The sequence below is a fragment of the Odocoileus virginianus genome, chromosome 3 (assembly GCF_023699985.2).
Source record: "Odocoileus virginianus isolate 20LAN1187 ecotype Illinois chromosome 3, Ovbor_1.2, whole genome shotgun sequence".
NCBI classification, from domain to species: domain Eukaryota; kingdom Metazoa; phylum Chordata; class Mammalia; order Artiodactyla; family Cervidae; genus Odocoileus; species Odocoileus virginianus.
In genome coordinates this window covers 61,228,646-61,256,056 of record NC_069676.1, presented here as the reverse complement: position 1 = coordinate 61,256,056, position 27,411 = coordinate 61,228,646, and the positions used below count along the sequence as shown (strand labels likewise).

The window sequence follows — 27,411 nt, the reverse complement described above, 5'->3', positions numbered from 1 at the left end:
CCCTAGAGGTAAAATTGAGGTGGGTTAATAATTCTGTTTCTACTGCTTTACTGTTGAGTAAACTCCAGGAGTTGGTGATGGACAGGGAAGGCCTGGCATGCTGCAATTCATGGGGTTGCAAAGAGTTAGACACAACTGAGCGACTGAACTGAATAATTCTGTTTAGGAGGTAAACCCCATGTCTGCCTGTTCTCTGTCCTTGCCAGAATCAGTTTATACCTGGTTATTCCTGAAGAGGTGTGCAGAAGTCCCTAGAAAGTGCCTATAACAGACTTCTTTCCCAAACTACCAAGTCATAAAGTAAGCCTTCGATGACAAACATAGAACCACTTCTTCCATCTGTCCCCATCTCCTTATGACCTGTAACCACATTCATGATCTCCTTACCCAAATGACCACAGCAGCTTTCTAAATAACCTTCCCTGCCTGCAGTTCTCCTCACTTTGGTCCATCTCACAAACCACTGCCAGAATCATCTTTGGGAGTCTGTCTGACACCGTCCCTCCATCAGTGGCCTTCAGTGACCCCTACTGACATCAGATAAAAAAATACAGAGACATTTGACATCTTTTTCACTGTGACCACAACCTGTCGCTCTTGCTTATTAATGTGCACACTAGTTCAAGTGGATTCTTGTTCCTGAAAACAAGCCCTATGTTTCCCCATCTCTGTCCTTGCTTTTCCTCTGTCCCCTCCACCTGGAGTCCCCTCTCACCTATCACGGTTTCTTCAGGGGCCTATCTTGGTTGTTACCTCGGCTTTGAAACCTTTGGAAATCCTCCCATTCCAATGTTGACTCTCCTCCTCTTGCATGTCTGACTCTCTTAGGGCATTGAGTAGACTATCAGTATCTATATAATACTGCTAATGAGCTAAGCTTGATCATGCATCATTTAAGGGCTGGAATCGTGTCTCTCTCACCACTAATCCTTGAAGTGTAGCACATGGTTCTTTGTGTGAAGAAAAGGAATCTGTGAAGCTGTGTGGAAATCATGGGGAGTGGGTCTTAGACCCTCACCCACTAAGCTGCATTCTCTTCCTGTCACCTTGGCCCACACATCCGGCATGGACAAGACATGGGACAGATCACAAACATGTCATGATCACAGGGACCAGAGAAGACTCCATGTAACCACAGTCACAGTTAAAGACCAGGCTTTGACCAATGTCCCAGTTAGGGTATAACTCTCAGCAAATCCGTTAAACTCCTGATAGATGGTTTGTGAAGAAGCGTCATTACTTGAGATTTTAACTCAGGCCAATCTGGTGTGGATTCCTTCTTGGGTTGGGAAAACAGGGGCCATGCTCCCTCAGTTAGGAAATTTGAACACGTCGCCTCCAACTGAAGGGAGTATTTATCATAATAAAGAAAAGAAACTTCAGACCAGCAGATACATTGAGTTGGCAGCAGAAGTTGGCAATAGATCACAATTAGTAGGTTTACCAATTATCTTCCCCCAGTGACTGGCATTGGCTGTGCAGGTCTTTATCCACAACCTCAGGGCTTCAGAAACAAAACTCAGCCCCTCACCCAACCCCTAGCATGCAGGGACAGCCAACAAACAGCATCTGTTTCAAAGAAATGCCACCTGTCCAAATAGAAAAATCAAGCACCGTACCAACTCGCTTCCTGAGTATCTGTTTCCAGAGCAGAAGAGACAAACACACCATTCTGTCACTGACACAGCCTTTTACGGCTCCGTAGGGACACGCCTGGCCCCTGCCAAGCAGACTTGGCAAGTTTTAGAGGAACATTTGGGCCTTAGCTATCAGTTCTCTGACCTTATGGGGCAGAGCTGGGTGATCCGCCTTGGAGGAGCCTGATGCTTCTTGGAGGAGGCAGGCTGGAAGGGAGTGAATGCCCTGCAGGTGTGATTAGGTCTAGCTTTCTGGAGAGCAGGTGGTGGAGGGGACCACCAGGGAGGTCCTTTCTTGCCGTGGACTGGCACTGGCACTAAGCCTGGAGCACACCGTCCTGTGAGGACTGCAGGAGTCCCACCTTTCACAGGCTGGGAGAGAAGTTTGCAACATCTGTGGTGTCAACACTCCTAAAGAGTCTGCAGTTCTGTGAACGGTTAGACAGTGTTTAGAAAGGTATTTTCTGTGATTCTAAATACTTCGAGGACAACACTGCTTTCCTCTGCTGTATCATCTTTAAGCACCTTGAAGCCCCTTTTCAGTGGGGACCAAAGGTATCATGTATCATTACAACCCCTTATGCCACTGCTCACTTCCCATCTCTGCCATGCAGAACCATTTGCTGGGATCAGATCAGTGGATCTGAGGTTGTTGGGGCGGGCACATGTGTCTGTGGCAGTTCATTTGCCATGACTTGCTGGTATTCGACCACGCCTGGAGGAATCAGCATCATCTGGCCGAGTGAGGCAGAGACATGAAGGAAAACTGGCTGGACTGTATGTGTGCATATGTGGTTATTTACTCATATTTTCTGCAGCTGTTTTGCAATGGTATGTTTCCTGGGACCTCTACACTACTGGTTGCTAGAATGATTCCTTTTATTGCAGAGATGAGAAGTAGAATCCCCTAGAGGGAGGAGGGATTTTTCCCAGACCAGCAACTCAAGGCCCTCTTAGGATGCGAGTTGCTCTTCTGTTTTTGAGTCAGGGAGCCCCATGGCTATCATAAAGTTTGCCAATGGAAAGAAAGGAGTACTGGGACAGAGCTGTGGGCATGTGGCCACCGTTTATGTATTCTTGACGTGCACATTAACTATCAGTGGTCTGACCTGGAAGATGTTCCTTTTCATTGCTCTTTCCTTTTATCTTGCTCTTTTTTTTCTCCAAACAGTAAATGACTTGTTATGTCTTACAGAGATATAAGCAATAGAATTAAGTATTTCTTTAATATAGAGTTGAACTATTTTAAATACTTATCCCAGAAAGAAACTTTGATCATGTAAAACTCATAAAGGCAGTGTTACTGCTCAAAAAAGTGGTGCATTAAAAAAAGAAGTGCATTAAAGTGAGCATTCACTATCACCTTTAGGCCTCAAAGTGGTGAGTAGATGCTCTGGGCTTCAAAAGTCCGTGTGCAAATCTTTGAGTTGATGGTTATTGTTTGACCCATGTGCATAGGTACTGGGAAACCTGGTCTGAGACCAGTCTTCTGCCTTTAATGGCACTGTTGGTTATGGACCCCAGCACAGGGTTAGAGTAAGTACAACCACGGGCTGTGAAGTCAGACTGCCTGGACTTGAAATCTGGCTCCTTTAGTAGCTGTGTCCACTTGGTCAGGTAACTTAATTCTGTGCTGCTGTTTCCTCATCTGTACAGTGGGGATGGTGGTACTTCGTAGGGAGATCAAGAGCTAATATGAGATAATGCATAGCACAGTGTGGCGGGTGGGAGGCAGTCACTCAGGTGGAAAGTTGTTTGAATTGCCAGCTGACCTGAGATTTGAGTTCATGTTACTGACTTTGTCACTATGTTCCAGGCATCCATGTGTGGGATAGGGACATGGAGGTAATGTATTGAGTGGGCAATTCATGTCACTTTCTGTACCTTTCCCCTGCCCTCAACTTTGCATCCAAATATTTGGATCACATGAGGTCCCTGACTTAATAAAACCTTCAGTAAATTATAACAGTGCAGCATCATTGGACCTATAAAAGTGCATTCTCTACTTTGGGCCTTTTTAGGGTGATGCTTTGTAGGTATCTCAAAGTCTCTTGCCAAGCACTGTCCTCTGGAGCCTCTTTGAACTTTGCCTAAATGTGTACAAAGAGCTTTTTAAGTTCTTCCAGACAAAAATGCATGATTTATAAAATACCAGGCCATTTTGTTTCCTTTTATTAGGTCACATTCAATTATTTTTTATATTCCTACAGATATGTTTATTTCCTGATATTTGGACAGTTAAAATTCTTCAATATATTTTCATTTCTATTCAGATAAGGACAAAAATCCTTAACACAATCTATTTACACTTTATCATTCTCCAGTCAGAGCTAAACCTTTTCTCTTAGTTATTATCTGTGTTTTAGGAGGATTTAGCTTCTTTTGGTTTATCAGCTGTACCATAACTTCTTGTCTTAAGAGTCTTTGCATCTTCCGTTCCCTCTGCCCAGACTGTTCTCTACCCCTCCCTTCACTGACCTTACTTAACTCCTATTGATACATCATATTTCAACTTGGAAAAAAGTATCCTTGGAAGAGTCTTCTCAGTCATATCCCACCCATCCTGCATTCCAGTTGGACCTTGTTATCTCTGGTTATATTTGAGATCTTCTCTTTATCTTTACTGTTCTGTAATTTCGACTGAATCAGCTGCTGGTTTTTCATCTTTTTATCTGGCTTGGGAGTCAAAATTTTTGAATCTGAGTATTTATGTTTTCCATAAATTGTAGAAAATTCCCTTCAAATATTACCCCTGCTTCACCTTCTCTTGTCTCCATCTGGAACTTAAACAAGATGCACCTGGGTTTTTTTTCTTTCTCATGTCTCTTCACCTCTTTATTATAATTTTTTATCTTCTAGGGAATTTTATCTGATTTTTTTTCAGGTACACTAAGTTTCTCTTTAACTCTGTCTAATTTGCTGTTTAACACTTTCACTGACATTTTATATTAATGACTACTTTTCTTCTCTAAATCCTAACTGGTACTTTTCTAAATATGTCTGGTCTTTTATGATATTTCCTTTTTCTTTTAAAAGTATTGTTGATTGCTTTTATATTTTTACTTTTACTTCTTATTCTTGCTCATGTATTATATGTTGTCATGTAATCTATAACTTTTTCCTGCTTAGGGCAGCCTCAGGTATAATTAGCTTATTACTATGGTTTTGATTTCCTTTTTGGTGTAGAGATTTCTTGACTTGCATTTAAAAGGCTATTTGTTATATCTTTCTCCAGTATATCTAGGTGTTTTATAGTGGGAGTTTTATTCTGCCAAATTGTTGAAAGAAGATGTCCTCTATGTCCTGTTTTATAGACTATCATACTAGCTGTGGACCATTAAACAATAATCATCTGTTTAATGTCTTTCTTCCCTTCAAGAATGTAGTTCCATGGGGACAGGGACCGTGTTTGTCTTACCCCCAAATTGTAGCTCCAGCTCCTAGCCTAGTGCCTAGATTGTTGTAGGGATTGATATTATTGAAACAATTGAATGATATGGAGGCAGAGGTGGCTCTGGATGTCATGTCATGATGGGTCAGGAGCCCCTCTCCATCTTTTTACAACCTTTTACACACTCTCACCTTTCCTTGAATGCTAGCTACTCTTCCCTAAAATGATTTAATCCTTCTGTAATTGACATAATATCTTACAGGTGACTTCACACTGTATTGCCTGTAATTACCTTCTGTATAGTTTATTCCATTTGAACTTAAAACCACTTTAAACCTAGGAAAGGGTTAGGTGATTATCCTCTCTTTATAGATGAAGATACTGAAGGTCAGGGAGATGATATGTCTTACCTTTTGTAAGACAGTCATTAAGTAAATCTCAAAGTTAAATCTAGGCCTTTTGACTTTAGTTCTATAAGACTCTGCCATAACTCTTTGGAATGCATACCAGAGACTCTTAGTGTGAAAATAAAGTCCTCTTTTCTTCTTTCCTGAACTACCTATTTCTTGCTCAAGAAATCAGCATCTAGGACAGAATGGGTGCCAACACTCAATTGGTGTCATTTCAGTTTCGATGGCTAGAATCTTAGGACTCAAATGACTTGATTTTTCATTTGGACCACGTGTTTGTTTCTTTGGCGACAAACATTACAAACCACCTGCAAAGAATTCAGGTTGCTGGAGAACCCTGTTTGTGGCCTAGTTGGATGTGGAGGTGTCTGGTAAAGGGTGGCATGTTACAAGTCACACAATAGAAACACAAGGTTCATCAATGTTGAACACTGGGAGGGGTGAGACGAGGCATGGAGAAAGAGCACACGGGCAGCGACAGTCAGAGCAAGCTGAGGCCCCCGGGTCAATTTCCAACCTCCAGGCTGAAGATCGCAGGTGGCTGGAATCTCCCAGGCCCACAGGTATCCGAGAAGAGACCTCTCGACAGCTCCCGTGTAGCGCTGGAGCATGTGACAGACACAGCAGCTTCCCTTCTGAGGCAGGGAGGGGAGAGGGAGTACCGAGGAAGCAAATCATGGCTACTTACCTCAGGGCGGACCCCTTGGGCGTCGCAATGCCATAGCCTTTGGAATCCAAGTTACCTCCCACCTTCATGGTGTCACAGGGTTTCCGCTGCTCAATGTACTCATTCATGGTGGACTCTAGAAGGTAGGCGTATTTGCCTTTGGATTTCCTTACTCGGATCATCCCCTCCTCTGTGGTCCGCACAAACACGGATGGCTCTGCTGACTTCATGTACGTCCACATCTTCTCAAACACGGCGATTTTAGACCTCTGGCCAGGGACAGAACAAAGCTGGAATGAAGCACGGGCTGTGCTTGGCATGGAGGTCGGCGCACACACACTAATGAAGAGCTGAATGTGGCTTGATCACACATTCATGAGCGAGATTAGCTCAGGAAGAAACAAATTATGAGTGATTGCAAAATAAGAGGCTCTAATTAGTATCAGTAGGCTCCAAAGTACAAATATCTTACAAATACAGAATGAATAGGAGAACTCAGAATCTTTTAATTACTGCTAAGTAGTTAGATTCCTCTTAAACATGGGAAGAGTTAAGAAACTGGGGCTCTGTCTGACTCTTAAAGACATCAAAGGATCTATCTATTGTTCAATAAGGTCATATTTACACAGTCCTGAAGAAGTGGAGAGCTGACTAGAGTTGGAATCTGAGTTCATCTTTAAAAGACAACAAAAAAGAATTTTTAGATCATAGGTGCCAAGTTACAGTCATCTCATATTGCAAGACTGTTCTCAGAATGTAATTTGTTGTCCAATAAAGTTAATAACTTGGGACTTGATATGGTCTTCTGCTAACATTTCAAAAGCCTCTACACCCAGCCAAGCTGCTTTCCTCATTTCCTCCTGAACTCATTTTAGACCTTCCTTCCTTTGTGACTTCACCTCATTTGTTCACTCCCCTGGAGATGCCGGTTCTCTCCAGCCACATTCCACTCATTATCTCACCGGTCAGAACAAGTATTATGTATTCCAAGACTATCTTGGCTCCAAGGACAATAGTTCTCAAACTCTAGTGGGCACCAGAATCATATATGGAGACTATAAATATGTAGGACCCAGGCTCTAAACCTAGAGATTTTGATTCAGCAGGTCTGGGGTGGGGCCTAGAATAAATTTTTTTCAGAAGTTCCCCATGTGATTCATCTTTATGGCCTGTGTGGCCCTCACTTTAGAAGGAATGTTGTGACACATAGTCCGGTCACTCACTGGATATCCAGGCTAGACTGTTAAGGACTGAGAGCCATTTACACTTGGGCACAGGTCTCAAGTTTGTGGGCACTACCTGGGGATAGGGGACATCTTCCCTTCTGTGGGTCCTTCACAGAATCTAACCTTTCATCTAGCAGGCTTTTGGTCAGGGTCCATGATCCAGTACAACAAATCAGCATTGTCCTGTATGATGTTATTCCCAAAAAGTGTCCCTTCATTGGCAGGTATTAAATAGATGTATTTTAGGGCTATTGATGTCTAGCTTTTGAAAATGCTTTGTACATGGACAAGTGTTAAACACATATGCTCGTGTGTGTGTGTGTGTGTGTGTGTGTGTATGCACGTTTGCACTTAGTCGTGTCAGATTCTTTGTGAACCTGTGGACTTTAGCCCATCAGGCTCCTCTGTCTATGAAATTTCCCAGGCAAGAATACTGGAGTGGATTGCCCTTTCCTCCTCCAGGACATCTTCCTTATCCAGGGATTGAACCCATGTTTCTTGCATTGGTAGGTGGATTCTTTACCACTGAGCACCTTGGAAACCTTAAACACATATACGGGACTATATTTTTAAACTTTTTATTTTGTATTGGAGTATAGGCAATTAAATTCTCCAAGCCAGGCTTCAGCAATACGTGAACTGTGAACTTCCAGACGTTTAAGCTGGTTTTAGAAAAGGCAGAGGAACCAGAGATCAAATTGCCAATATCCATTGGATCATCGAAAAAGCAAGAGAGTTCCAGAAAAACATCTATTTCTGCTTTATTGACTATGCCAAAGCCTTTGACTGTGTGGATCACAATAAACTGTGGAAAATTCTGAAAGACATGGGAATACCAGACCAACTGACCTGCCTCTTGAGAAACCTGTATGCAGGTCAGGAAGCAACAGTTAGAACTGGACATGGAACAACAGACTGGTTCCAAATAGGAAAAGGAGTATGTCAAGGCTGTATATTGTCACCCTGCTTATTTAACTTATATGCAGAGTACATCATGAGAAACGCTGGGCTGGAAGAAGCACAAGCTGGAATCAAGATTGCTGGGAGAAATATCAATAACCTCAGATATGCAGGTGATACCACACTTATGGTAGAAAGTGAAGAGGAACTAAAAAGCCTCTTGATGAAAGTGAAAGAGGAGAGTGAAAAAGTTGGCTTAAAGCTCAACATTCAGAAAACTAATATCATGGCATCTGATCCCAACACTTCATGGGAAATAGATGGGGAAACAGTGGAAACAGTGTGAGACTTTATTTTTTTGGGCTTCCAAATCACTGTAGATGGTGACTGCAGCCATGAAATGAAAAGACGGTTACTCCTTGGAAGGAAAGTTATGACCAACCTAGATAGCATATTAAAAAGCAGAGACATTACTTTGTCCACAAAGGTCTGTCTGGTCAAGGCTGTGGTTTTTCCAGTGGTCATGTATGGATGTGAGAGTCGGACTATAAAGAAAGCTGAGCACTGAAGAACTGATGCTTTTGAATTGTGGTGTTGGAGAAGACTCCTGAGAGTCCCTTGGACTGCAAGGAGATCCAACCAGTCCATCCTAAAGGAGTTCAGTCCTGGGTGTTCATTGGACGGACTGATGCTGAAACGGAAACTCCAGTACTTTGGCCACCTCATGCGAAGAGCTGACTCACTGGAAAAGACCCTGATGCTGGGAGGGATTGGGGGCAGGAGGAGAAGGGGATGACAGAGGATGAGATGGCTGGATGGCATCACTGACTCGATGGGCATGAGTTTGAGTAAACTCCAGGAATTGGTGATGGACAGGGAGGCCTGGCGTGCTGCGATTCATGGGGTCGCAAAGAATCAGACACGGCTGAGTGGCTGAATTGAATTGAACTGATAGGCAGTTAACAATGTTGTGATAGTTTCAGGTGGACACGAAAGAGACTCAGCCATACAAAGGGACTATATTTTTTAAAGACAGTTACTACTAGAGTCAGCCAACCTATCTAATCTAGTGATTGATATGTAGATTACAGATTTCTTTATACATGTAATATGTCATTATTCCTCGTGCACAATATCAGGATTATTTTTTTTATATCAACAGGAGTTGGCAAAATACTGACATGCATTTAGGTTGTTGTTTGAGCCAGCTGATCTCAAAAGATATTTGGGCCCAGGAAAGTTCTAGCTCTCAAGGAAAAATGACTGGAGATAGTTACTGGGAATGTTAGTGAAGCATTTGGTAGAGGGAGTTGTAAGATAGTCTTTGATCAAGTGAACTAGGTGATTTGTTTCATAAGTGGGTACCAGTGTGCACACTGGCCTGGGGGTGAAGATCCCTGGATTCCAGGCTTCTATCTACTGCTAACTTTCCCCATTTGTTCCATGAGGAGTTTGGGCATGGTCGCCTTTCAGTTCCTTGCTAACTTGAAATATTTGATTCTTTACATGAAGATTCATCATTCAAGCAACAATGTCCTGGGCAGGGGGAGAAAAAAAAGAAAGGAGAAAAGGGAGGGAGGATCTCAAATTAGGAAAAGAAATACCCCGGACAAATCATGGGATCTACAGTATATTGAATATTCTCTTACAGGAAACTGAGAAATAGATAAAATCAGCTGTGCCCAGATTTTCAGATCACCTTCCAGGCCCAGAACCAACAAAATACACAGCAGGGCAATGGCAAGATGCAATTTGACCTGACAGGATGGTCACAGCGGGCAGAGGGGCTGCAGACAGGCAGAGCCGCAGAGTGCTCTGGGCAACGGTATGCGGAAAATTAATATGTCCCCTCCGCCTCACCCCAGTGCCCCCAGCACTGAGGCTTCATTCACAGCCACTGGGTGTGAACTATCAGGAAAATCTCATCTCCAGGAGCATGAAGACAGCGTGAGTGGCAGGGAGGACGGGAAAACAGGCTTGGGGTGTTTGTTCTCGGATCTCTCTATCATCTGCAGCTCCCACAGCCCTTCACACCTCTTAATTAACTGTCGATGGAGGACTGAGTGACTCTGGGGTGGGGCTGCCAAGGAGCTCTCCGCTGCCATGGGGATGACAAACTAGGGTTTTCAGAGATTAAAAAAAAAAAAAACAAAAAACAACAACTGTTCTTAATCAGTAACTAACAAGACTGAAGGTGCCTGTGGGAGCAGGAAGGGAATTGTATATCATACACTCTGCAGTCCTCAAAGAACCTGGTACAGACAAGGGTATGTGAGGGGGTCTAATTCAGTGGAAGAGCTTTGAAGTCCATGAATATAGAAATGGAGGGTGTTTGGGGGATCTGTACAAAACTGAGAAATGTTCTCAGTGTCCCTGGCGTACACTCACTTAAGCAGTTGCCTGTAATCTCATGCTCTCTGAGAGGGATATTTTAATGACGGTATTGGTTCCCTTCTGTGGAAGTGCCCCGGACAAGGGATGTCCCTACCCTGAAGAACTCCTTCGTAGATCCCGCTTCTAGGGTCCCATAAGCGATTTCCGTCTGCTTTGCTAGGTCCTCGGCACTCTCAATGGGAGACACCATCCTCTCCACCGTCAGGAAGGCGGCCAGATTGGCTGTGTAGGAGGAGATGATGATCAAGGTGAAGAACCACCAGACGCCACCCACGATGCGGCCGGACAAGGACCTGCAGGCCAAAGGGAAGAGATGTCAGGAGCACAGACATCAATTATAGAAGGCTGTGTGACAGGTGGCGCTAGTGGTAAAAAACCCACCTGCTAATACAAGAGACATAAGAGACGTGGGTTCGATCCCTGGGTCGGAAACATCCCCTGGAGGAGGGAATGGTAACCAACTCCATTATTCTTGCCTGGAGAATCCCATGGACAGAGGAGCCTGGCAGGCTACAGTCCACAGGGTTGCAAAAAGTCAGACGTGACTGAAGCAACCTAGCACACACACATGTGGGAGGGGCCAAGGGCTAGCCCCAGCTCATCAGCAGAGCTGTCAAGCCCTATTGCAACCTTCTCTTCTGTCAGCAGAGTGTGAGAATCCAAATGTCAGAGCCTCCTGTGCCTTTTCGTTCCTTATCGTGGATAAGGACTTGTGGGGTTGCCCCTCAGGTGTGAGACAGCTCTGCAGGGACATCGTCACACTCACTGTCACACATGCATACATATCGAGACACATGCCAACAAAGAGATATGTCAACACTTGCCCATGAAATCACCAACATGTATAAATATCCTGTTATGTGCAGTTACATATACACCAAATGTATGAATATACATATGTGAATGCAATGCATTTACACACACGTGGCACACATTTGATGATGTCCAGAAATGTTTTCAGACTGCCTTCTAGCCAATGTCCTCCTGGCTGGCAAAGGCCACCAAAATGATGGATTTTAGAAAGAAGGGAAGGGAGAACATTTTAGAAAGAAAAGACACCACCAGCATTCTGTTCAGCCACTTTGGGGAATGTCATTGTTGAGTGCAGGCACGTTCTCCTCTTATCATGGTGAAAGAGAACTTGGCTGAAATAAAAGACAAAGGATAGTCTAATCTGGATCAAAGTGGCAAATATGACAATCATACATGAGAAATTCATCCTTGAGATTATTGTCATATTCTCTTCTCTTATTCCCAAAGCTGTGAAGAGAAACATGACCAGACAAGAGTTCTACTGTGACTATTTGGATTTAGCTAGGAGGTTTCAAGTCCAGAGCTTCGCAAAGATATTACCAATGATGTTGATGTTATATGGTCTGATTTTATGTGGTGGCCAGATGTGGCATCCAGTCAGACTCAGTCAGATAGTGACAAAGTTATTCCATTACTCCTTTCATTCTGCTCAGTTTGTAAAGGAAGTATCATCCCGAAGCTGCTGTACCCTTAATCCCTTTATAACATGTGCTCTGACAGCCTCAAGCTCAGGGGTGACAATGCTTAACTAGAACCTCATGCTTAACATCGAGAGCAATCACTAGTCCAAACCACTGAGTTTTACTGATAAAGAAACTCAGGAGTCCCAAGTCACACTGACTCAGGAGCAACACCCAGGCCTGCTGGCTGGCTTGATTGTGAGACCTTGTCAACTCTCTCTGTATTATTCCCATGTTCCTGTCTCTCCCACTTTGTTTTGGTTCCTGGGAGATTTGTTTTCACTCTAGGCAGACAGTGTTCACCCCAAGAAAACCAACAAATACTTATTGCTTGCTCTATGGCTAGCACTGTCCTAGATGCTTCAGAGGAAGAGGGAAATAAAAGAAGACTTGTTCAAAGGAGTGAAAGCCTGAGAGTGCAACAAAACTATGTCCTTTGAAGAACAGCTGCAGGAAGAGGGGAGGCTGTACAGGAAGAAGAGACTTGGAGAGGTGTGTTCACTGAAGGACTGACGTGAGGCTTGTGCCACATGACCCGATCCAGGCGCATTTGGCAGAAGTTACAGGAAACAGATGCTGTCTGAATAAGAGGAAGATAATTTTGATGTGGAGTGTAGTGCAACGGTGGCTATTCTGGGGGTGAGAGAGAGTTTCCCCATTTCTGAAGATGTTCAAGTGATAAATCATCTATAGAGATGTACTTGGTGCCTGCCCATGGTTCTCCAGCGTACTAAGTGCTAGTAACACAAAATAAACCAGATAGAGGAAAGGCCAAGCATCACATGGGACCAGAGACCAACTGCTTCCTCTTACATGCCTATCTCTGACATTGTGTGATTTGAAATCATTAGTATGTAGGCCAGGATGCATGGATTCTATTGGACAGTTAAACAAGATAAGATACATAGAGGCAAATCATTTTCCTAATGCCCAAGGAATCATATGTAGTTGTACGCCAGATCATACTAGTCTTCTGATGACTGGTCCAGTGTTCTATTCACCTTCTGTGCTGTGTTAAGTTGCTTCAGTTGTGTCAGACTCTTTGTGACCCCATGGACTGTAGCCTGCCAGGCTCCTCTGTCCATGGGTTTCTCCATGCAAGAAACTGGAGTGGGTTGCCATGTTCCCCTCCAATGGATCTTCTTGACCCAGGGATTGAACCTGTATCTCTTATGTTTCCTGCATTGGCAGGTGGATTCTTTACCACTGGCACTGTTATAGGTGTGCAGGGTTCTGAGAAGATGCTTCTTTTCCAATTCTGGATGATCACAAGGGCACTTGAACTGGATTTCTTGTTTCTGTTCACCTCCCCACCCCCCATCTCCCCACTCCTCTGCCTAATCAGTTCTGCACAAGGCAGCCTACATGATCTTTTGAAAAACATTGATTACATCCTGTTTCTTTGTTGCTTAAAACCCATCAAAGCTCTCTTCTTACACTTGGAATAAAATTCAACTCCTCAGTGGTCCTGTGTGGTCTGGCCCTTGGTTCTCTCACCATTGCCGTTACAACATGGATTCTGTAACTCCAGTCACACGGAAATTTGTTTGATCCTTCATACTCAAAAGCCTCTCACCCTTAGCACATGCTGCTCTTTCCCATGATCAATGCATCAACCCTATTCATCCTTCAGACCTCAGCCTAGTCCTCACTCTTTCAGCATTCGAGCTTATGACTTTCAGATCCCCATGCAACTCACATCACAGTTGATGTCTGACATCTATTTGTGTGAGTGACTGTCAGTTGTACCCCTCGACCACATTCTCTGCAAGAGTAAAGGAACTTATAGCTCTTTTGTGCCATGTGGAATCTCTAGCACCCAATGCACACTTAGCCTCAATAACAAGTGAATTGCATGGATGCCACCTCTTTTAGAACCGGATGGCTCCATTCATGTTAGATTCTAGAGCTCAGGAATAACTTTCAGGGCCAGGATAATTCTAACCTGCTTATGCTTCACCATGTCTGGAGTCATGGCCCCAAACTGTGTGTTCAGGATGGCAACATGTGAACTGAGAGACTCAGCTAAGGTCTCCCCACTTGGGGCTCATCTGGTGAAGCTCAAAGTCTTTCCAAGAAAGGTCCTGGTCTGTGGGTCCCTTTTCCCTGTTCTTTAATTACTATTTATCAGCTGGGTGTTGAGAGTAGCATACCCTATAGAGGGTTCTGCACATCCCCTACTTGATGAAAATAGCAAAGAAAAATTCTGCTCCACAGCCCGGAGAATAACTGTCATCATGGAATAACTGAGGGGCTGGGAGAAGGGGTTCTTCAAAATGAGACATGATTCCAGTGCTTTGTTTATATTCAGTCTATAACATGGAACTTGAGTGTGAGTGAACCCCCTTTCAGTTCAGACCTGGCACAGGCAAAGACGAGCCTCTATGTGAGAAGTCTGTATTTTCCCAGCTCCATCCCAGAGGCACGGAGCTGGAGTTATTTAATATTAGAAGCAAGGACTGGCAGTGAGAGGCTTTGCTGCTTCACTGACCAGCCCCGTATCCTTGGCAAGCTGCCTACCTGGCTGGGCCTCAGTCTCCTTCCCATTTAGTGGGTGAAACTAACCCTATCTTGTGGTGGGAAACCAAAACTTTCAGAACTAGAAAGATTCTTAGTCCATTTTTTCCCTTTAATGAGTACAAGCTATTGCAATTCAAATGGTAGAGGGGAAAGTACTCTGAAAGGTGCTGTTGAAACAGAAGACATTATTTTTATGATGATGATGATTCCCCCAGGGAGTCACAGGGCAAAGAACCACTTTTCTTAGTAGGGATGGAACAACTATAATCTGAACCCCTTGAAGTTCTGCCTAATCACCTGAATTTTATTAGTCTTGCAGCTTGGCATAGCTCTTCACCTGAATTTTATTAGTCTTATAGTATGGCATAGCTCTTCGCCAAACTTCCTAGGTGATCAAGGAAACACTATGTTCCTCCAGAACTGGCCACGATTTATGTGGCTTGTTGGACTTTTATCTTACTTGAACTTGATTCATAGCCCTGTGAAGTAGACAGGAGAGGAATGAATGCCCCCCATCTGACAGATCAAAGGACCACAGGTCAGGGACGTAAAGGCACTTGTCCAGAGTCACACAGTGAGGCAGAGCTGGGACTAGGACCCAGGACTTGGTATTTCCTGCCCACTCCAGCCACTGCAGGGTGCTCCCTACTTCACCAGCTTCTGATCTGTCTGTAGAAGGACATGGACTTCCTCACCCCATGACGACGCTATGATGCTGGATCATGGCCAACACTCACCTCTTTTTTTTTTTTTTACTTTGGGACTATTTTGATTGATTAATTGAAGTGTAGATGATTTACAATATTGTGTTAATTTCTGCTGTACAACAAAGTGATTCAATTATGCACATATGCATCCTTTTTAATATTCTTTCCTATTGTGGTTTATCATAGGATAGTGAATATAGTTCTCTATACTATTCAGTAGGACCTTGTTTATCCATCCTGTATATAATAGTTTACATCTGCTAACCCCAATTTCCCACTCCATCCCTTCAACCCCTTCCTCCTTGGCAGCCACATTCCTGTTCTCTTTTTCTGTTTCATATAGGTTCATTTGTGTCCAATTTTAGATACTACATATAGTGATATCATATGATATTTATCTTCCTCTCCCTGGCTTACTTCAGTCATTATGACAATCTCTAGGCCCACCCATGTTGCTGCAAATAGCATTATTTCATTATTGTTATGGCTGAGCAGTATTCCATTGCATATATGTACCATCTTCTTTATCTTTATGGATAGGTTGTTTCCCTGTCTCGGCTGTTGTGAGTGGTGTTTCTATGAACATAGGGCTGCATGCCTCTTTTGGATTAAAGTTTTTTCTGGATATATGCTCAGGAATGTTCACCTCTTGTAACATTCCGCAGAACCTTTGGAATCCACATAAAGCAGTTTGGCCACCATCACCTCCACAGAATTAGAAACTTGTTTGCATTTTGTATGTTGTTGTTGAATAACAAGTCACTGCAAGTTTGGTGACTCACTGATAATCTCCTGGCTCTGTGGGTCAGAAGTCTGAGTGAGGGTGTCTAGACTCTACTCAGTGTCTAACCAGGCTGAAATCAACACATTGGCTGGGGCTATGGTCCTCATTTGGAGGTTGGGGTCTTCTTTCATGCTCACTAGCTGTTTGCAGAGTTCATCTCCTTGTGGTTGTGGGAATGAGGCCGTCATTTCCTTGCTGGCTATCAGCCAGGGGCTGGTCTCAGCTCCTGAAAGCTGCCAGCATCCCTCATCATCTGCCTCTTCCACCTTCAAGCAAGTGAGAGTGTGGCAAACCCCTTAACTCTTCAATTTTTCTGACTTCTAGCTCTGGATAAAATGCTCTGCTTTTAAAGGGCTTATCGGATTGGGTGATGTCCACTTGGATAATGTTAAAGTCAACTGGCTTGGGACTTTAATTACATTTGTCAAGTCTCTTCACAGGAGTACCTAGGTTTGGGTTTGGATCACCAAGAGACAGGAACTTTTTGAACTGCATATACCATACTGTTTAATCACTCATTTTACAAGCATCGCTTATATGATAGGTACTGTTGGGCACGGGGCCTGGGGGAGATAAAAGTGAATACACCACAGTGTCTTCCTTCCAGGAAGAAAATGGGAACGTGGTGGGCAAACATAGGCTTCGGGGTCAGATGCTTTGATTCTCTGTGGAGTGCTATGTTTGGAGCATAGAGTCTGGAGCATAGCGATCACTCAGTAAAGCCATCATCACTATGTTATATAAATATCATAAACGGTAATTATAGCTTTATCTTGATCATGTGACAAGTAAGAAAGCAATACTAAGGGAACACAGAAGTGCTTGCTAAGCAGAGCTTGGGAAACGTTACCAGTGGAGGAGAAACTTGTGCTGGGTTTTGAAGTGTGAGTAGGAGTCTGCCAAGGTGGGAGAAGGGAGGGGGGCTAGAGATTAGAAGGAGCTGAGTGGGGTATCACCTCCTCTGTGAACTTCCCTGCCTTTGCCAGCGGAGCTCTGGGTAGCCCTTTCTGTATCCCTGTTATGCCAGGATCATTCTGCTCTTAAAATGCCAACCATGCTGGGGTGCAGATTTAAGATGTCACTATGATTATTTATGGTATTTACTCTTTAACATTGATGATGATGGGTTGAACTAAAACAGAGCCCATAGATAGTGGGAGAAGCAGGCTGACTGGAGAGGTGAAGACATATAAGGATTTGGTGATCCATAGGGGCAGAGGCAGTGAGAGAGAGAAATGCTCAATTGCCACTCCTTGCCCACCGGGTAAAATGCATTCTGACATGGCCTGGGGAGCCAGATGCTGCCCGCTAGATGCTGGTCTCCTCTGAAAATGACGTTTTTTTCCTTTGGTCAGTGAAACACTAAGCATACCATTAAATGTATAACTTGGTGCTAATGAAAGGCAGTAAGGATGTGGCTGGACCATCTTTGCGTTCTGATAGTTAGCATTTCCTTCTTGGTCATGGATTCGGATTCACCACAGGCCTTTAAATGTGTATTTCTAATCTCGCAGCTTGGATTTGTTTTTCTAGACAAGGCAGTGGGCATTTTAAAAAAATTTTTCTGTAAAAGGCCAGGTAGTAAATATTTCAGGCTATGAAGGCCTTATAGTCTCTGCTGTACTCCTCATCCCTGCTGGTGTAGTGTGCAAACAGCCACAGAAAATGTGCACACACGTGCACATGGCTGGATTCCCTTACAACTTGGATGTAGCCTGTGACCTGTAGTTCAGTGACTTCTGCCCTCAGTCTTACTCTGAATCACAGAGATCTTTGATTGAAGTGAATATACTATTTTGACTTTTTTTTTTTTTTTAATTATCTATCCAGTTATTAGGCTTCCCACGTGGCGCAGTGGTAAAGAATCTGCCTGCCACACGAGAGACTTAGGTTTCGATCCCTGGATCTGGAAGTTCCCCTGGAGTAGGAAATGGCAACCTCCTGGCAGGCGCAGGAACCTGACAGGCTACAGTCCATGGGGTCCTTGGACCTGAGTGAGTGACTGAGCATGCATCCAGTTATTAGTACCACTCACAAACACCTAGATAAAGTATTACAGTGATCCATTTGCCAGTTACTTTTGTGCTATCCTCAGGGAGAAAGGTGAAGGTGTTGTTTAAGAGAATAGGCTCAGGGGCCAGACAAAGACAGGATGATCTTGCCGTGTTAACTTATTGGTTGTGTGACATTGGGCAAGTCATTCAATCTCTTTGTGCTTGTTTCTTCATAAATGGAGTGCTAGTACTCATCTTAAAGGTATTCTTAGTAGGAAAGAAGTACCAATAAAGCCTGTAGCTCAGGGCCTGGAATGGAGAGAGTGTTTCAGGATGGAGGTGTGCAGACGGTGTTTGGAGCAATGTCCTGGTTGCAGATGGGGCAGCAGGTGCTGTGGCCAGGGGCCTTTAGGAAAGCAGATACATGGGGCCAGTGTAGGGAGTGGAATGGCGTTAAATCAGCTCCTGATCTCATCCATCTTGCCCCTGCCCAGGACATCTGTCACAAGGAGTTAGATATGGACATTCTTCTTTATTTCAAAAGCTTTGTCCAAGAGGAAGGAGACAGAAGGGACACCTCCTGTGTGCCTTCATTCAGCTGAGCTGAAGAGGTCACTGAGCTCAAGCTATTTCCCTTGGTCATCTGCTTCAAATGGCTATTTTTAAAAAGTAATGGAAACAGGAGCATGAAGGCAAGGACTTGGATGGCCCTCCTCTAAATTACTGAGAGATTGAGGTCCATCTTGACTAATTATTCGGCTGAGCTATGTTCAGAGAGAGGCTCACTTGGTATCAGGCATTGAGGTTCCCAGACTGGGGTAAATAACTGGCCAACTACAACAATTCCACTGATGAGTCCCCTTCATCCAAGACGCTATGCCTGAGTGGCAAAGCATCCCATTTTCACCAGCTGCAAATCACTCAGCGCTTCCCTGGCAGAGTGGAAGTGAGTCATGTTAATTGCCCAGCTGCTGGTCACTGTGTTCCAGACCCAGAGGAGAGGGCGGGTCTGGGCTCCTGTGCTGAGTCTCAGGGTGGGAAACTGGGGGTTGGACAACAAGCTCCAACAAGAGCCTGGTATTCTTCTTGTAGAATTTGCCGAGCTGTGTTTTGAAGAGGGACAGTGTTATGTTCCTTTTATTTTCTATTGAGATAAGCTTTAGGAGTGTAGTGTGGCTCTAGTTCACAAAGGAATGACTGTAGATCAATCTGTCCATGTTTTAATATTTAGTGATTCTTTGGTTCACTCTCTAAGTTTCAGTCTCTATAATTGAACATGGAGATCCTGAATTTCATCTCATGAATTGTGAGAATTTGATGAGCAAGTCAAGTTTTGCATCTAGCACAGATTCAGCAGGACTCAAGATGTTCACTTGATGTGTTGATGATGATGACATGATGATGGTGGTTGTGGTGGTGATGATGGTGGTGGTGATGGCAATAATATAATGATGATGGTGGTGGTGGTGGTGGTGATGGAGGTGGTGGTGATGGTGATGAATAATATAATGATGGTGGTGGTGGTGGTGGTAGTGATGGAGGTGGTGATGGTGATGATACAGTGGTGGTGGTGGTGGTGATGATGGTGGTGGTGGTGGCGATAATATAATGATGATGGAGGTGGTGGTGGTGATGATACAGTGGTGGTGGTGGTGGTGATGGTGGTGGTGGTGGCGACAATATAATGATGATGGTGGTGGTGGTGGTAGTGATGGTGATGATACAGCGATGATGATGATGGTGGTGGTGGTGGTGGTGATGATGATTTCTTCTGGAAATATTCTGCTTAGCTTCTAGGCTCCCTGCTCTCTTTAGTCTCCATGTACTTTGCAGGATGGTCCCGCTTAGTCTGCGTTGCTGGCTTTTCCTTTCTTGCTTAATCTTAAGTTCCTGTTGTGTCCAGAGCTCAGGCTTCAGCCCTCTTCCCATGCCTGTCTACCCTCTTACCACAGATGATCTCCTCCAAGTCCATAACTTTCATATGTTGATGCTAACAGCTCCTAAATATCAATCTGCTGTCCTCTGAACATGAAGTGCTTATTCTTCTGCATCTTCCTAATCTCAGGAAATGACACCATGGTGCCCCCTGCTATTTAAACCGAACACCAGCTGGACAGTTCTGACTTGTCTGTTTCCCTCACCTCCAGTCCATCAAATCCAGTCATCCTCCACAGTCCCTGGTAACATTCTAGATACTATTGAATATATACTAGCACAACATTTCCTTGCTTCTTCTCTTGTTCTTGAACAACCTATGTCCACACAATAGCCAGAGAGACCTTGTAAAACTGTAAATAGGATCTTGTTGTTCCCCACCCCACTTAAAATCTGTCACACATAGACAATAAAATCCAAATGCCTTGATCAGGTCAACTTCCTCTGGCCCTCCTCTAATCTCGTCTGGTACCGTCTTTCCTGCCATGGCTCTGCCCCTGCCTCATTGTCTTTGTTCTAGTTCCTAGAACAAACCAAACTCTTTCCCACATTAAGACATATGCAGTTGTTCCCCCGCCTGGAACTTACTTCCCTGAAATTGTCCCAGTGCCCAGGTTTCTGCTCTGACATTAGCTCCTCACATACGCCCCTCCAAGTACTATCTCTGCCATCCAACATACGCCCCTCCAAGTACTATCTCTGCCGTCCATCTCTCTCATCTTATCTTGTTTTCTTTTCTTCATAGTGTTTATCAAAGTCTAATGTGTTCTTTAAATAACCATATATTTATTGATTTGTTTATTCATTATTATCTGTCTCCTGCCACTAAAATGGAAGTTCAGAGAGTGCAGGGGGCTTTTCATTCACTGCTGTATCCCTGGAACCTAGCAGGGTGCCTGGCACCTAGTAGGTGCTCATTGAACATATGCTGAATAAATGAAGGATGGCACAATGTTTATTGAGCACTGACTACATACCAAGCCTGATGAGGAATACTTAAGAAGTTTCTTCTTAAGAAGATCAATTTAATGGAATGAACGTGACACACATGAAGCAATTGTGATACCTGGACTGGGAGAACAGCACGGGGTGGGGAACAACATGATCCTATTTTCACTGATTAAGTGCTGTGAAAGTACAGAGGTGCGGAAAGCCATGCCCAACTGGGTAAATCTGAAAGAGGAGTCGTTTACTGGGGATATGCAGGGCAGGGAGGCTTTGGGCGTTCAGAAATAGAAAGAAAGGTATTTTCTGGAGCAGGAACAACTTGTACTATGGTGTGGACATGGGACAAGAACATGCCCAAAGCATATTAACCACCCAGCAGCAGCAGCTATTGTTCTCTGAGCACCTACTGTGAACTGGTTAGCGCATAGAACACTTGACATTCATTCTTCTAATGCCCATTACTCTCTTCAGGCCACATAAGCATATCCCACCCCCCTTTTGATAAATGAGGAAACTGAGGGTCAGAGAGGTGAAATAATTAAGCCCACAAAGCAGGTGATGGAGCTTATGTGTGAACCTGGGTCCACTGAATTCCAATGGTATGATTTCATTGTGCTGAAAGTGGGTGCAGCTTGAACCAGGGCTACCACCTCTCTCAAGGTTGCCCTTCTCAGGTCCTCAGTACCACTCATCCATAGTTCCTAGACACACAGGATTGGGGGCATCGCACTTGTGTTAGAAATGGAACTTCCTCCAGCATACACTTTTTGGGGTAAGTTCTTAGAAAAAACCACTCTTTATAGCTGGCTGCCTGCTGGACAGCCCATAATACTCAAACATATGTTTTTCCTGTACCCTCCTGAGAGCCCCTACCCTTTGCTGATCTACCAGCTGATTTTAGAAGTGAAATGGTGTTGGGAGACTGGGTCTCTGCTTTGGTGGGTCATGTGAGGGTCTGAATTGTCATCTGTGGCTCAGCATATCTGGCATTCGAAGTCCTTAGAGTAGGCAGCAGATTTAAATGTGGGATGTTGTGGGCTTTTTAAAAATAGACCCTAACCCATTAGCAAATGGGAGAGAAAATAACAGTGCGAGCGTCTCCTTTAATTAATGTTTGTTTTGCTCCCGCACAAGGCATGTATTACAAGAAGCTGTTTTACTTAAAATAACCAATTGAAAATCCTCCATTTGTCAGGTATTTTTTCACCCTACCCAGTTCCCTGCAGACTCAGACCTTCTCGCCCACGTATCTCCAACCAAGCTGGCGGGGCAGACCTGGAGGCTGGGAACAGTCTTCTTTCCTCACCCACAACTCTCCCCATCATTTCATCAAGGGAACACTTGGTTCTTAGACATTGCAAACAGTTATGCCGTAGGAATTCAGAAGCTGTACAGACCTCCTGTTCCATCCCTGCCATTTATTAATGGTGATTTAAGGCAAGTTATTGCATATTCCTGAGCCTCAGTTTCATATGTCTGTGAAATGAGGATAATAAAGAAGCAACTTAAAAGCGTTGTTGTGAGGATGAGCTGTAATGTGCTTCACTGGCCACCTGGACCTGAGGAGGTACCTGGTTCAAACAGATACTACTATTCTGAAATGAAAGATGCCCTGGCAGGAGATTTTCAGTTGCTGTTAATGAAAAAAAGCAGGTATGGCCTATTGCATGGCCTGTGGTATGGCCAATTGCAAAATCAACTTTGGCAGATAAGTGGTCAGGAGTATGTAATCTAAGAAATTACTGACTCCGCTGGGAGGCTAGATTGTGGGGTCTTTTCTTCCCCTACCTTCTTTCTTCTATTTTTCTGACTTTGTAAATGAATACCTATAGGATTTATAATATGTAGAAAAACCTAGAATGTAACAGTTAAATTAAGGGCTGTGGCATCATCCAACCTGGACTCAAATCCCAGCTTCCTCTCTTACTGTGTGACCTTGGGACGGTGACTTAGTTTTAGCTCACTCATCTGTAAAATGGAGATAACAGCAACACCTCCTCATGTCAGCATTGAATACTGCTGTTATTCTTTCCAGTAATTTGGTGGGTGGCAGGGGGTCAGGAAGAGGGACAGAGGGACTGACGTAGTAGGGAGCTGAGGGACAGTCTGTCTGGGTGGGTGACATTTAAGTTGAGAGCTGAGGGTTGAGAATAATCCAGTTGGGTGAAGAATCTGAAGGAACAGCATTCTAGACAGAGGAGATGGGAAGAGAAAAGGTTCAGGGAAAGAAAAGGGCTTCATGTGTTCAAGGTAACTGGCAGCATAGGATGAGTCTGGAGAGTAAGGAAAGGACTGGATGGAACAGAGCATCTGAAGCCAGGGCATGGGCTCTCTATGTAATGAGTAACAGTCCAGCTATTAGTGTCACCTCCTCCAGGAAGTCTGCCTGGCTGCTGCTTCCTCCCCTCACTTCTCATTTCTTTGAACTCTTCTGGTTTTCTGTCCAGCAGCTTCCTTCATTCTGTTCTTTTTCACTGTTAACACCATGCTAAATTATTAAATAATTTAAGGGGTTTTAGACATCTTCATAATTCTCTAGAACTCAGAACAGCCTAAGTATTTGTTGAGTGAATTTGCCTGAGGCATTCTATGGGGTCATAAACTGATTTAAAAAATCTTAGGGGCACTCATTTTTGAGAAACATGCATCTCAGATACATCCATAATTCTTACATAGTCATAAAATCATGTTTCCTCAGACCCATGCTCTGCAAAGTGGTTGTCATAGAGCAAATTGTTGCCTAAATTAAAATAATAAAACTGTGTTTCTTTAAAAATATTACAGAAGATCAACCACAAATTTAGACTGAACTGTAAGGTAATACATGAATATTATATCAAACTACTAAGTTTGTGGTAATTTGTTACCCAGCAGTGGAAAACTGAATTGACTAGAAATCACTGTGCGGTGTTCCTTTAAGCCATCCACCTCTTGTGTCTGCCTTTTGAGGGTGGCTACAGTAAATCCCTACCCCAGTAGGGGTCCTCTCACCGGGTCCTCTACTTCCCCTCTATGTTCTCTGATGGAAGTCTGTGGTTAAGAGGAAAGCCTCCAGTGTCAGCCTGCTTGGGGTCAAAAGCCATTCTGTCAACAACTAGGTGATGACCTTGGACAAGTTACCTAACCATACAGAGCCTCAGTTCCTCACCTGCCAAGCGGGATGCAGTCAGCAGAAAATCAGCCACCCAACACTCTGTGTTCCAGTCCCTAGGTCCTGTGAATGTGTTGCATTAAATGGCATAATAGACTTCTAGTAGAGTTAATGTTGGAGGTGGAGGTGGAGGTTTAGTCGCTAAGTCATGTCCGACTCTTGCGACCCCATGGACTGTAGCCTGCCAGTCTCCTCTGTCTATGGGATTCTCCAGGTAAGAACATTGGAGTTGCCATTTCCTTCTCCAGGGGATCTTTCCGACCCAGGAACTGAACCTAGGTCTCCTGCATTGCAGGCAGATTTTTTTTTTTTACCAACTGAGCTACAAGGGAAGCCCCAGAGATAAGGTAAGGAACCTTAAAGCAGGCTGATCATCCAGGTGGACTCAGTGTAATCACATTGGTACTTTAAAGAGGAAGACAGTTGATCAAATAGATGAGACTAGCTAGGAGAGTTTTTAAGAGTGTAAGGTGTCCAACTCTTTGCAACCCCATGGACTATAGCTCATCAGGCTCCTTTGTCCATGGGATTCTCCAGGCAAGAATACTGGAGTGGTAGCCATTCCCTTCTCCAGGAGATCTTCCCCACCCAGGAATCAACCCTGGGTCTCCTGCACTGCAGTCAGATTATTTACCATCTGACACACCAGGGAAGCCCTAACAAACACAAGAAATTTGATCCTCCATTTCTGGCTTTGAAGATAGGGAAAGAGGGCCATAAGCCAAGGAATGAGGAAGCTGGGAAGAGCCCTTAGCTGAAAGTCAGCAAGGAAACAAGGACCTGAGTCCTACAACCATAGAAATTAAAAATTTTCAACAGCCTCAATGACTGAGGAAATGGATTTTGCCTTAGAGCCCTCTGAAAGGAACAGAGGCCAGCTGCCACCCTTATTTTAGCTCAGTGACACTTGTACTGGACTTTTGACCTACATAACTGTAAGATGACAAATGTGTGTTATTTTAAGCTGCTAAGTTTTGTTATGGCAGCAATAGAAAACAAATGCAGGAATGTTGTGAAGAATAAATACATGTACATCATACAGGATAGAGACAGGCCCATAGGAAGTGCCTAATCTGTGCTATTTTTTCAATTATTTTTATTAGTCATTCACTGCTTGGCCACACTCATCTTCCCTATCTATTCTGAGCACTCTCATTTGTGCATACCTCTTATCTTCTTACTTCTCTGTTCATGTCCCTGGATACCCTTTCCAACTTCAAAATCTATCTCAGATGTCATATTCTCCAGGAGATTTTCTCAACCCCATTTAGTTGGGTGCAGTAGCTTCCAATGCAGTACATTTTTTGGCCACTTTGCTTGCTGTTATATTTATTTAAGCCCTAGATTGTATGAAGGATTTTCTCTCATTACTAAATTCTGTATGCCGATATGTTTCATTGTGATCACAAAACAACTCCCCAAATCTTTTCTTAAAACAACCAAATAGATTTCTTTTTAAAAAAAATTTTTTTTTGTCATGGCAAGAACACTCAGTATGAGATTTATCTTCCTAACACGTTTGCAGACATACAATTCAGTAAACTATAGGCACACTGCTCTTACAGCTGATCTCTAGAACTTACTAGTCTTGCTTACCTGAAACTATGCCTGTTGATTAGCAAGTTCCCCTCTACCCCTCCGCTATAGTCTCTGGCAGCTACTACTGCCCTGTTTGATTCTATGTACTGAGTTATTTTAGACTCCTCATATAATTGGAGTTATGCAACATTTACCCTTACGTGACTAGCTTATTTCACTTAGCCCAATATCTTCAAGTGAAACTGAAAATGAAGTTGCTCAGTTGTGTCTGACTCTTTGTGACCTCATGGATTGTAGCCTATCATGATCCTCCATCCATGGGATTTTCCATACAAGAGTACTGGAGTGGGCTGCCATTTTCTTCTCCGAGGATCTTCCCGACCCAGCGATTGAACCCAGGTCTCCCACATTGTAGGCAGATGCTTTACCATCTGAGCCACCAGGGAATATCTTCAAGGTTTATCTCTATTGTCCCATATGGCCGAATTTCCTTTTTAGGCTGAATCATATTCCAGTATGTGTATATAATGCATTTTCTGTATTCATTCATCCACTGATGGAAAATTAGACTGTTCCATGTTGACTCAGTGATTGCTCACATATTTTCTAACCAACAGGGTTGGATCTAGGACCTGACTGCCCTTCCATCCTTCTTTCATCCCTGCTGCAATTCTAGTGAACGCTGTGATGTGCCTGACTCTGTGCTGGGGATGTGGCAGAGAACAAGCGCTCCTCCCTCCCTTCGCTCGTGTTTGTCCAGGCTCTATGCCTGCCTCTCTGCACTCTCTCTGCCTCATGTGCAACCTGTTTTTAGAGTGATCTTCCTCCACTCCTGCACAACTAGGTCACAAGCAACTAAAAGGCAGGGGTGGGATCTCAAACTTTGATTTCTTCACAATCTTTAATGTATTAGGCACCCAACAAATGTTCCTTGGATTAAATACAAAGTTGAAAACAAAATTCACTTTAGATGCCAAACATTTGTTCTCTGCTTATATCCCCTGACATGTGTTCCCCAAACTGGTGTATTAATAGGGATTTGCATGTGCTTTTGTAGTTTATTATAGAGAATGTTAGCTGTCTATCTGCATGTATTTGAAAAAAAGATTAACAGGATCATCAACAATACATTTCATAAAACTCTGAAAACTGCCAAAGTAATTTCTTAGTCTCTCTTTTCTTCTAAGAGACTCCACTTCTTCCAGTGATTTATACTAAATTGACAGTTCTAATTAGTAATCATGAAAATGTATTAAAGCTATCGCTGATAATAGCTTTATCAGCTATTAAATTCTTTTCCAGGGATGTGATAGAACTTCTTCCCATAAGGGATGTCTTGTGCCTCACTAGTTGAATTTAGGTGAGAAAGGGAAGCCTGTGGGAAGGAAGATGGTTTGGAAAAGATTAACAGGAGAACGTGTGTCTTAGGTATTAATACCTGCCGGGCCTCTGGGGGCTGATCACTTGCTGTTTACTGCATATGTGCTCTTGACCCAGTGGGAATTTCAGGAAAGAACCTGTATTATTTTATGGCTCACTATTCTGGGTTCTGACATAACCTAGAAGCTGAGCCCTGGCCCAGACTGGGAGCCCAGTTTGTCTTCAGTCTGTAGGGATTTAAGGAGTCAGTGTTGTAACAGATTTGACGCTGTCACTCTTGCCATTTATTCAACAGATACTTATCAGGTCCTTTCTGTGGGCTGGGCCTTGTGCTG

At 43.7% G+C, this 27,411-nt stretch overlaps 1 protein-coding gene across 4 annotated transcripts in view; it reads right to left on the bottom strand.

The window, feature by feature from the left end:
* Positions 1 to 27,411, bottom strand: part of GRIA1 (glutamate ionotropic receptor AMPA type subunit 1) — a 336,900-nt gene that overhangs the window by 34,306 nt on the left and 275,183 nt on the right. For all 4 annotated transcript variants that reach the window (XM_020872856.2, XM_020872855.2, XM_020872858.2 and 1 more), the window contains exons 12-13: positions 10,720 to 10,918; positions 6,127 to 6,374 (exon numbers count right to left, since the gene is read on the bottom strand). In XM_020872856.2, coding sequence (XP_020728515.2) covers positions 6,127 to 6,374; positions 10,720 to 10,918 — 447 coding nt within the window. The remainder of the gene's footprint in view (positions 1 to 6,126; positions 6,375 to 10,719; positions 10,919 to 27,411) is intronic.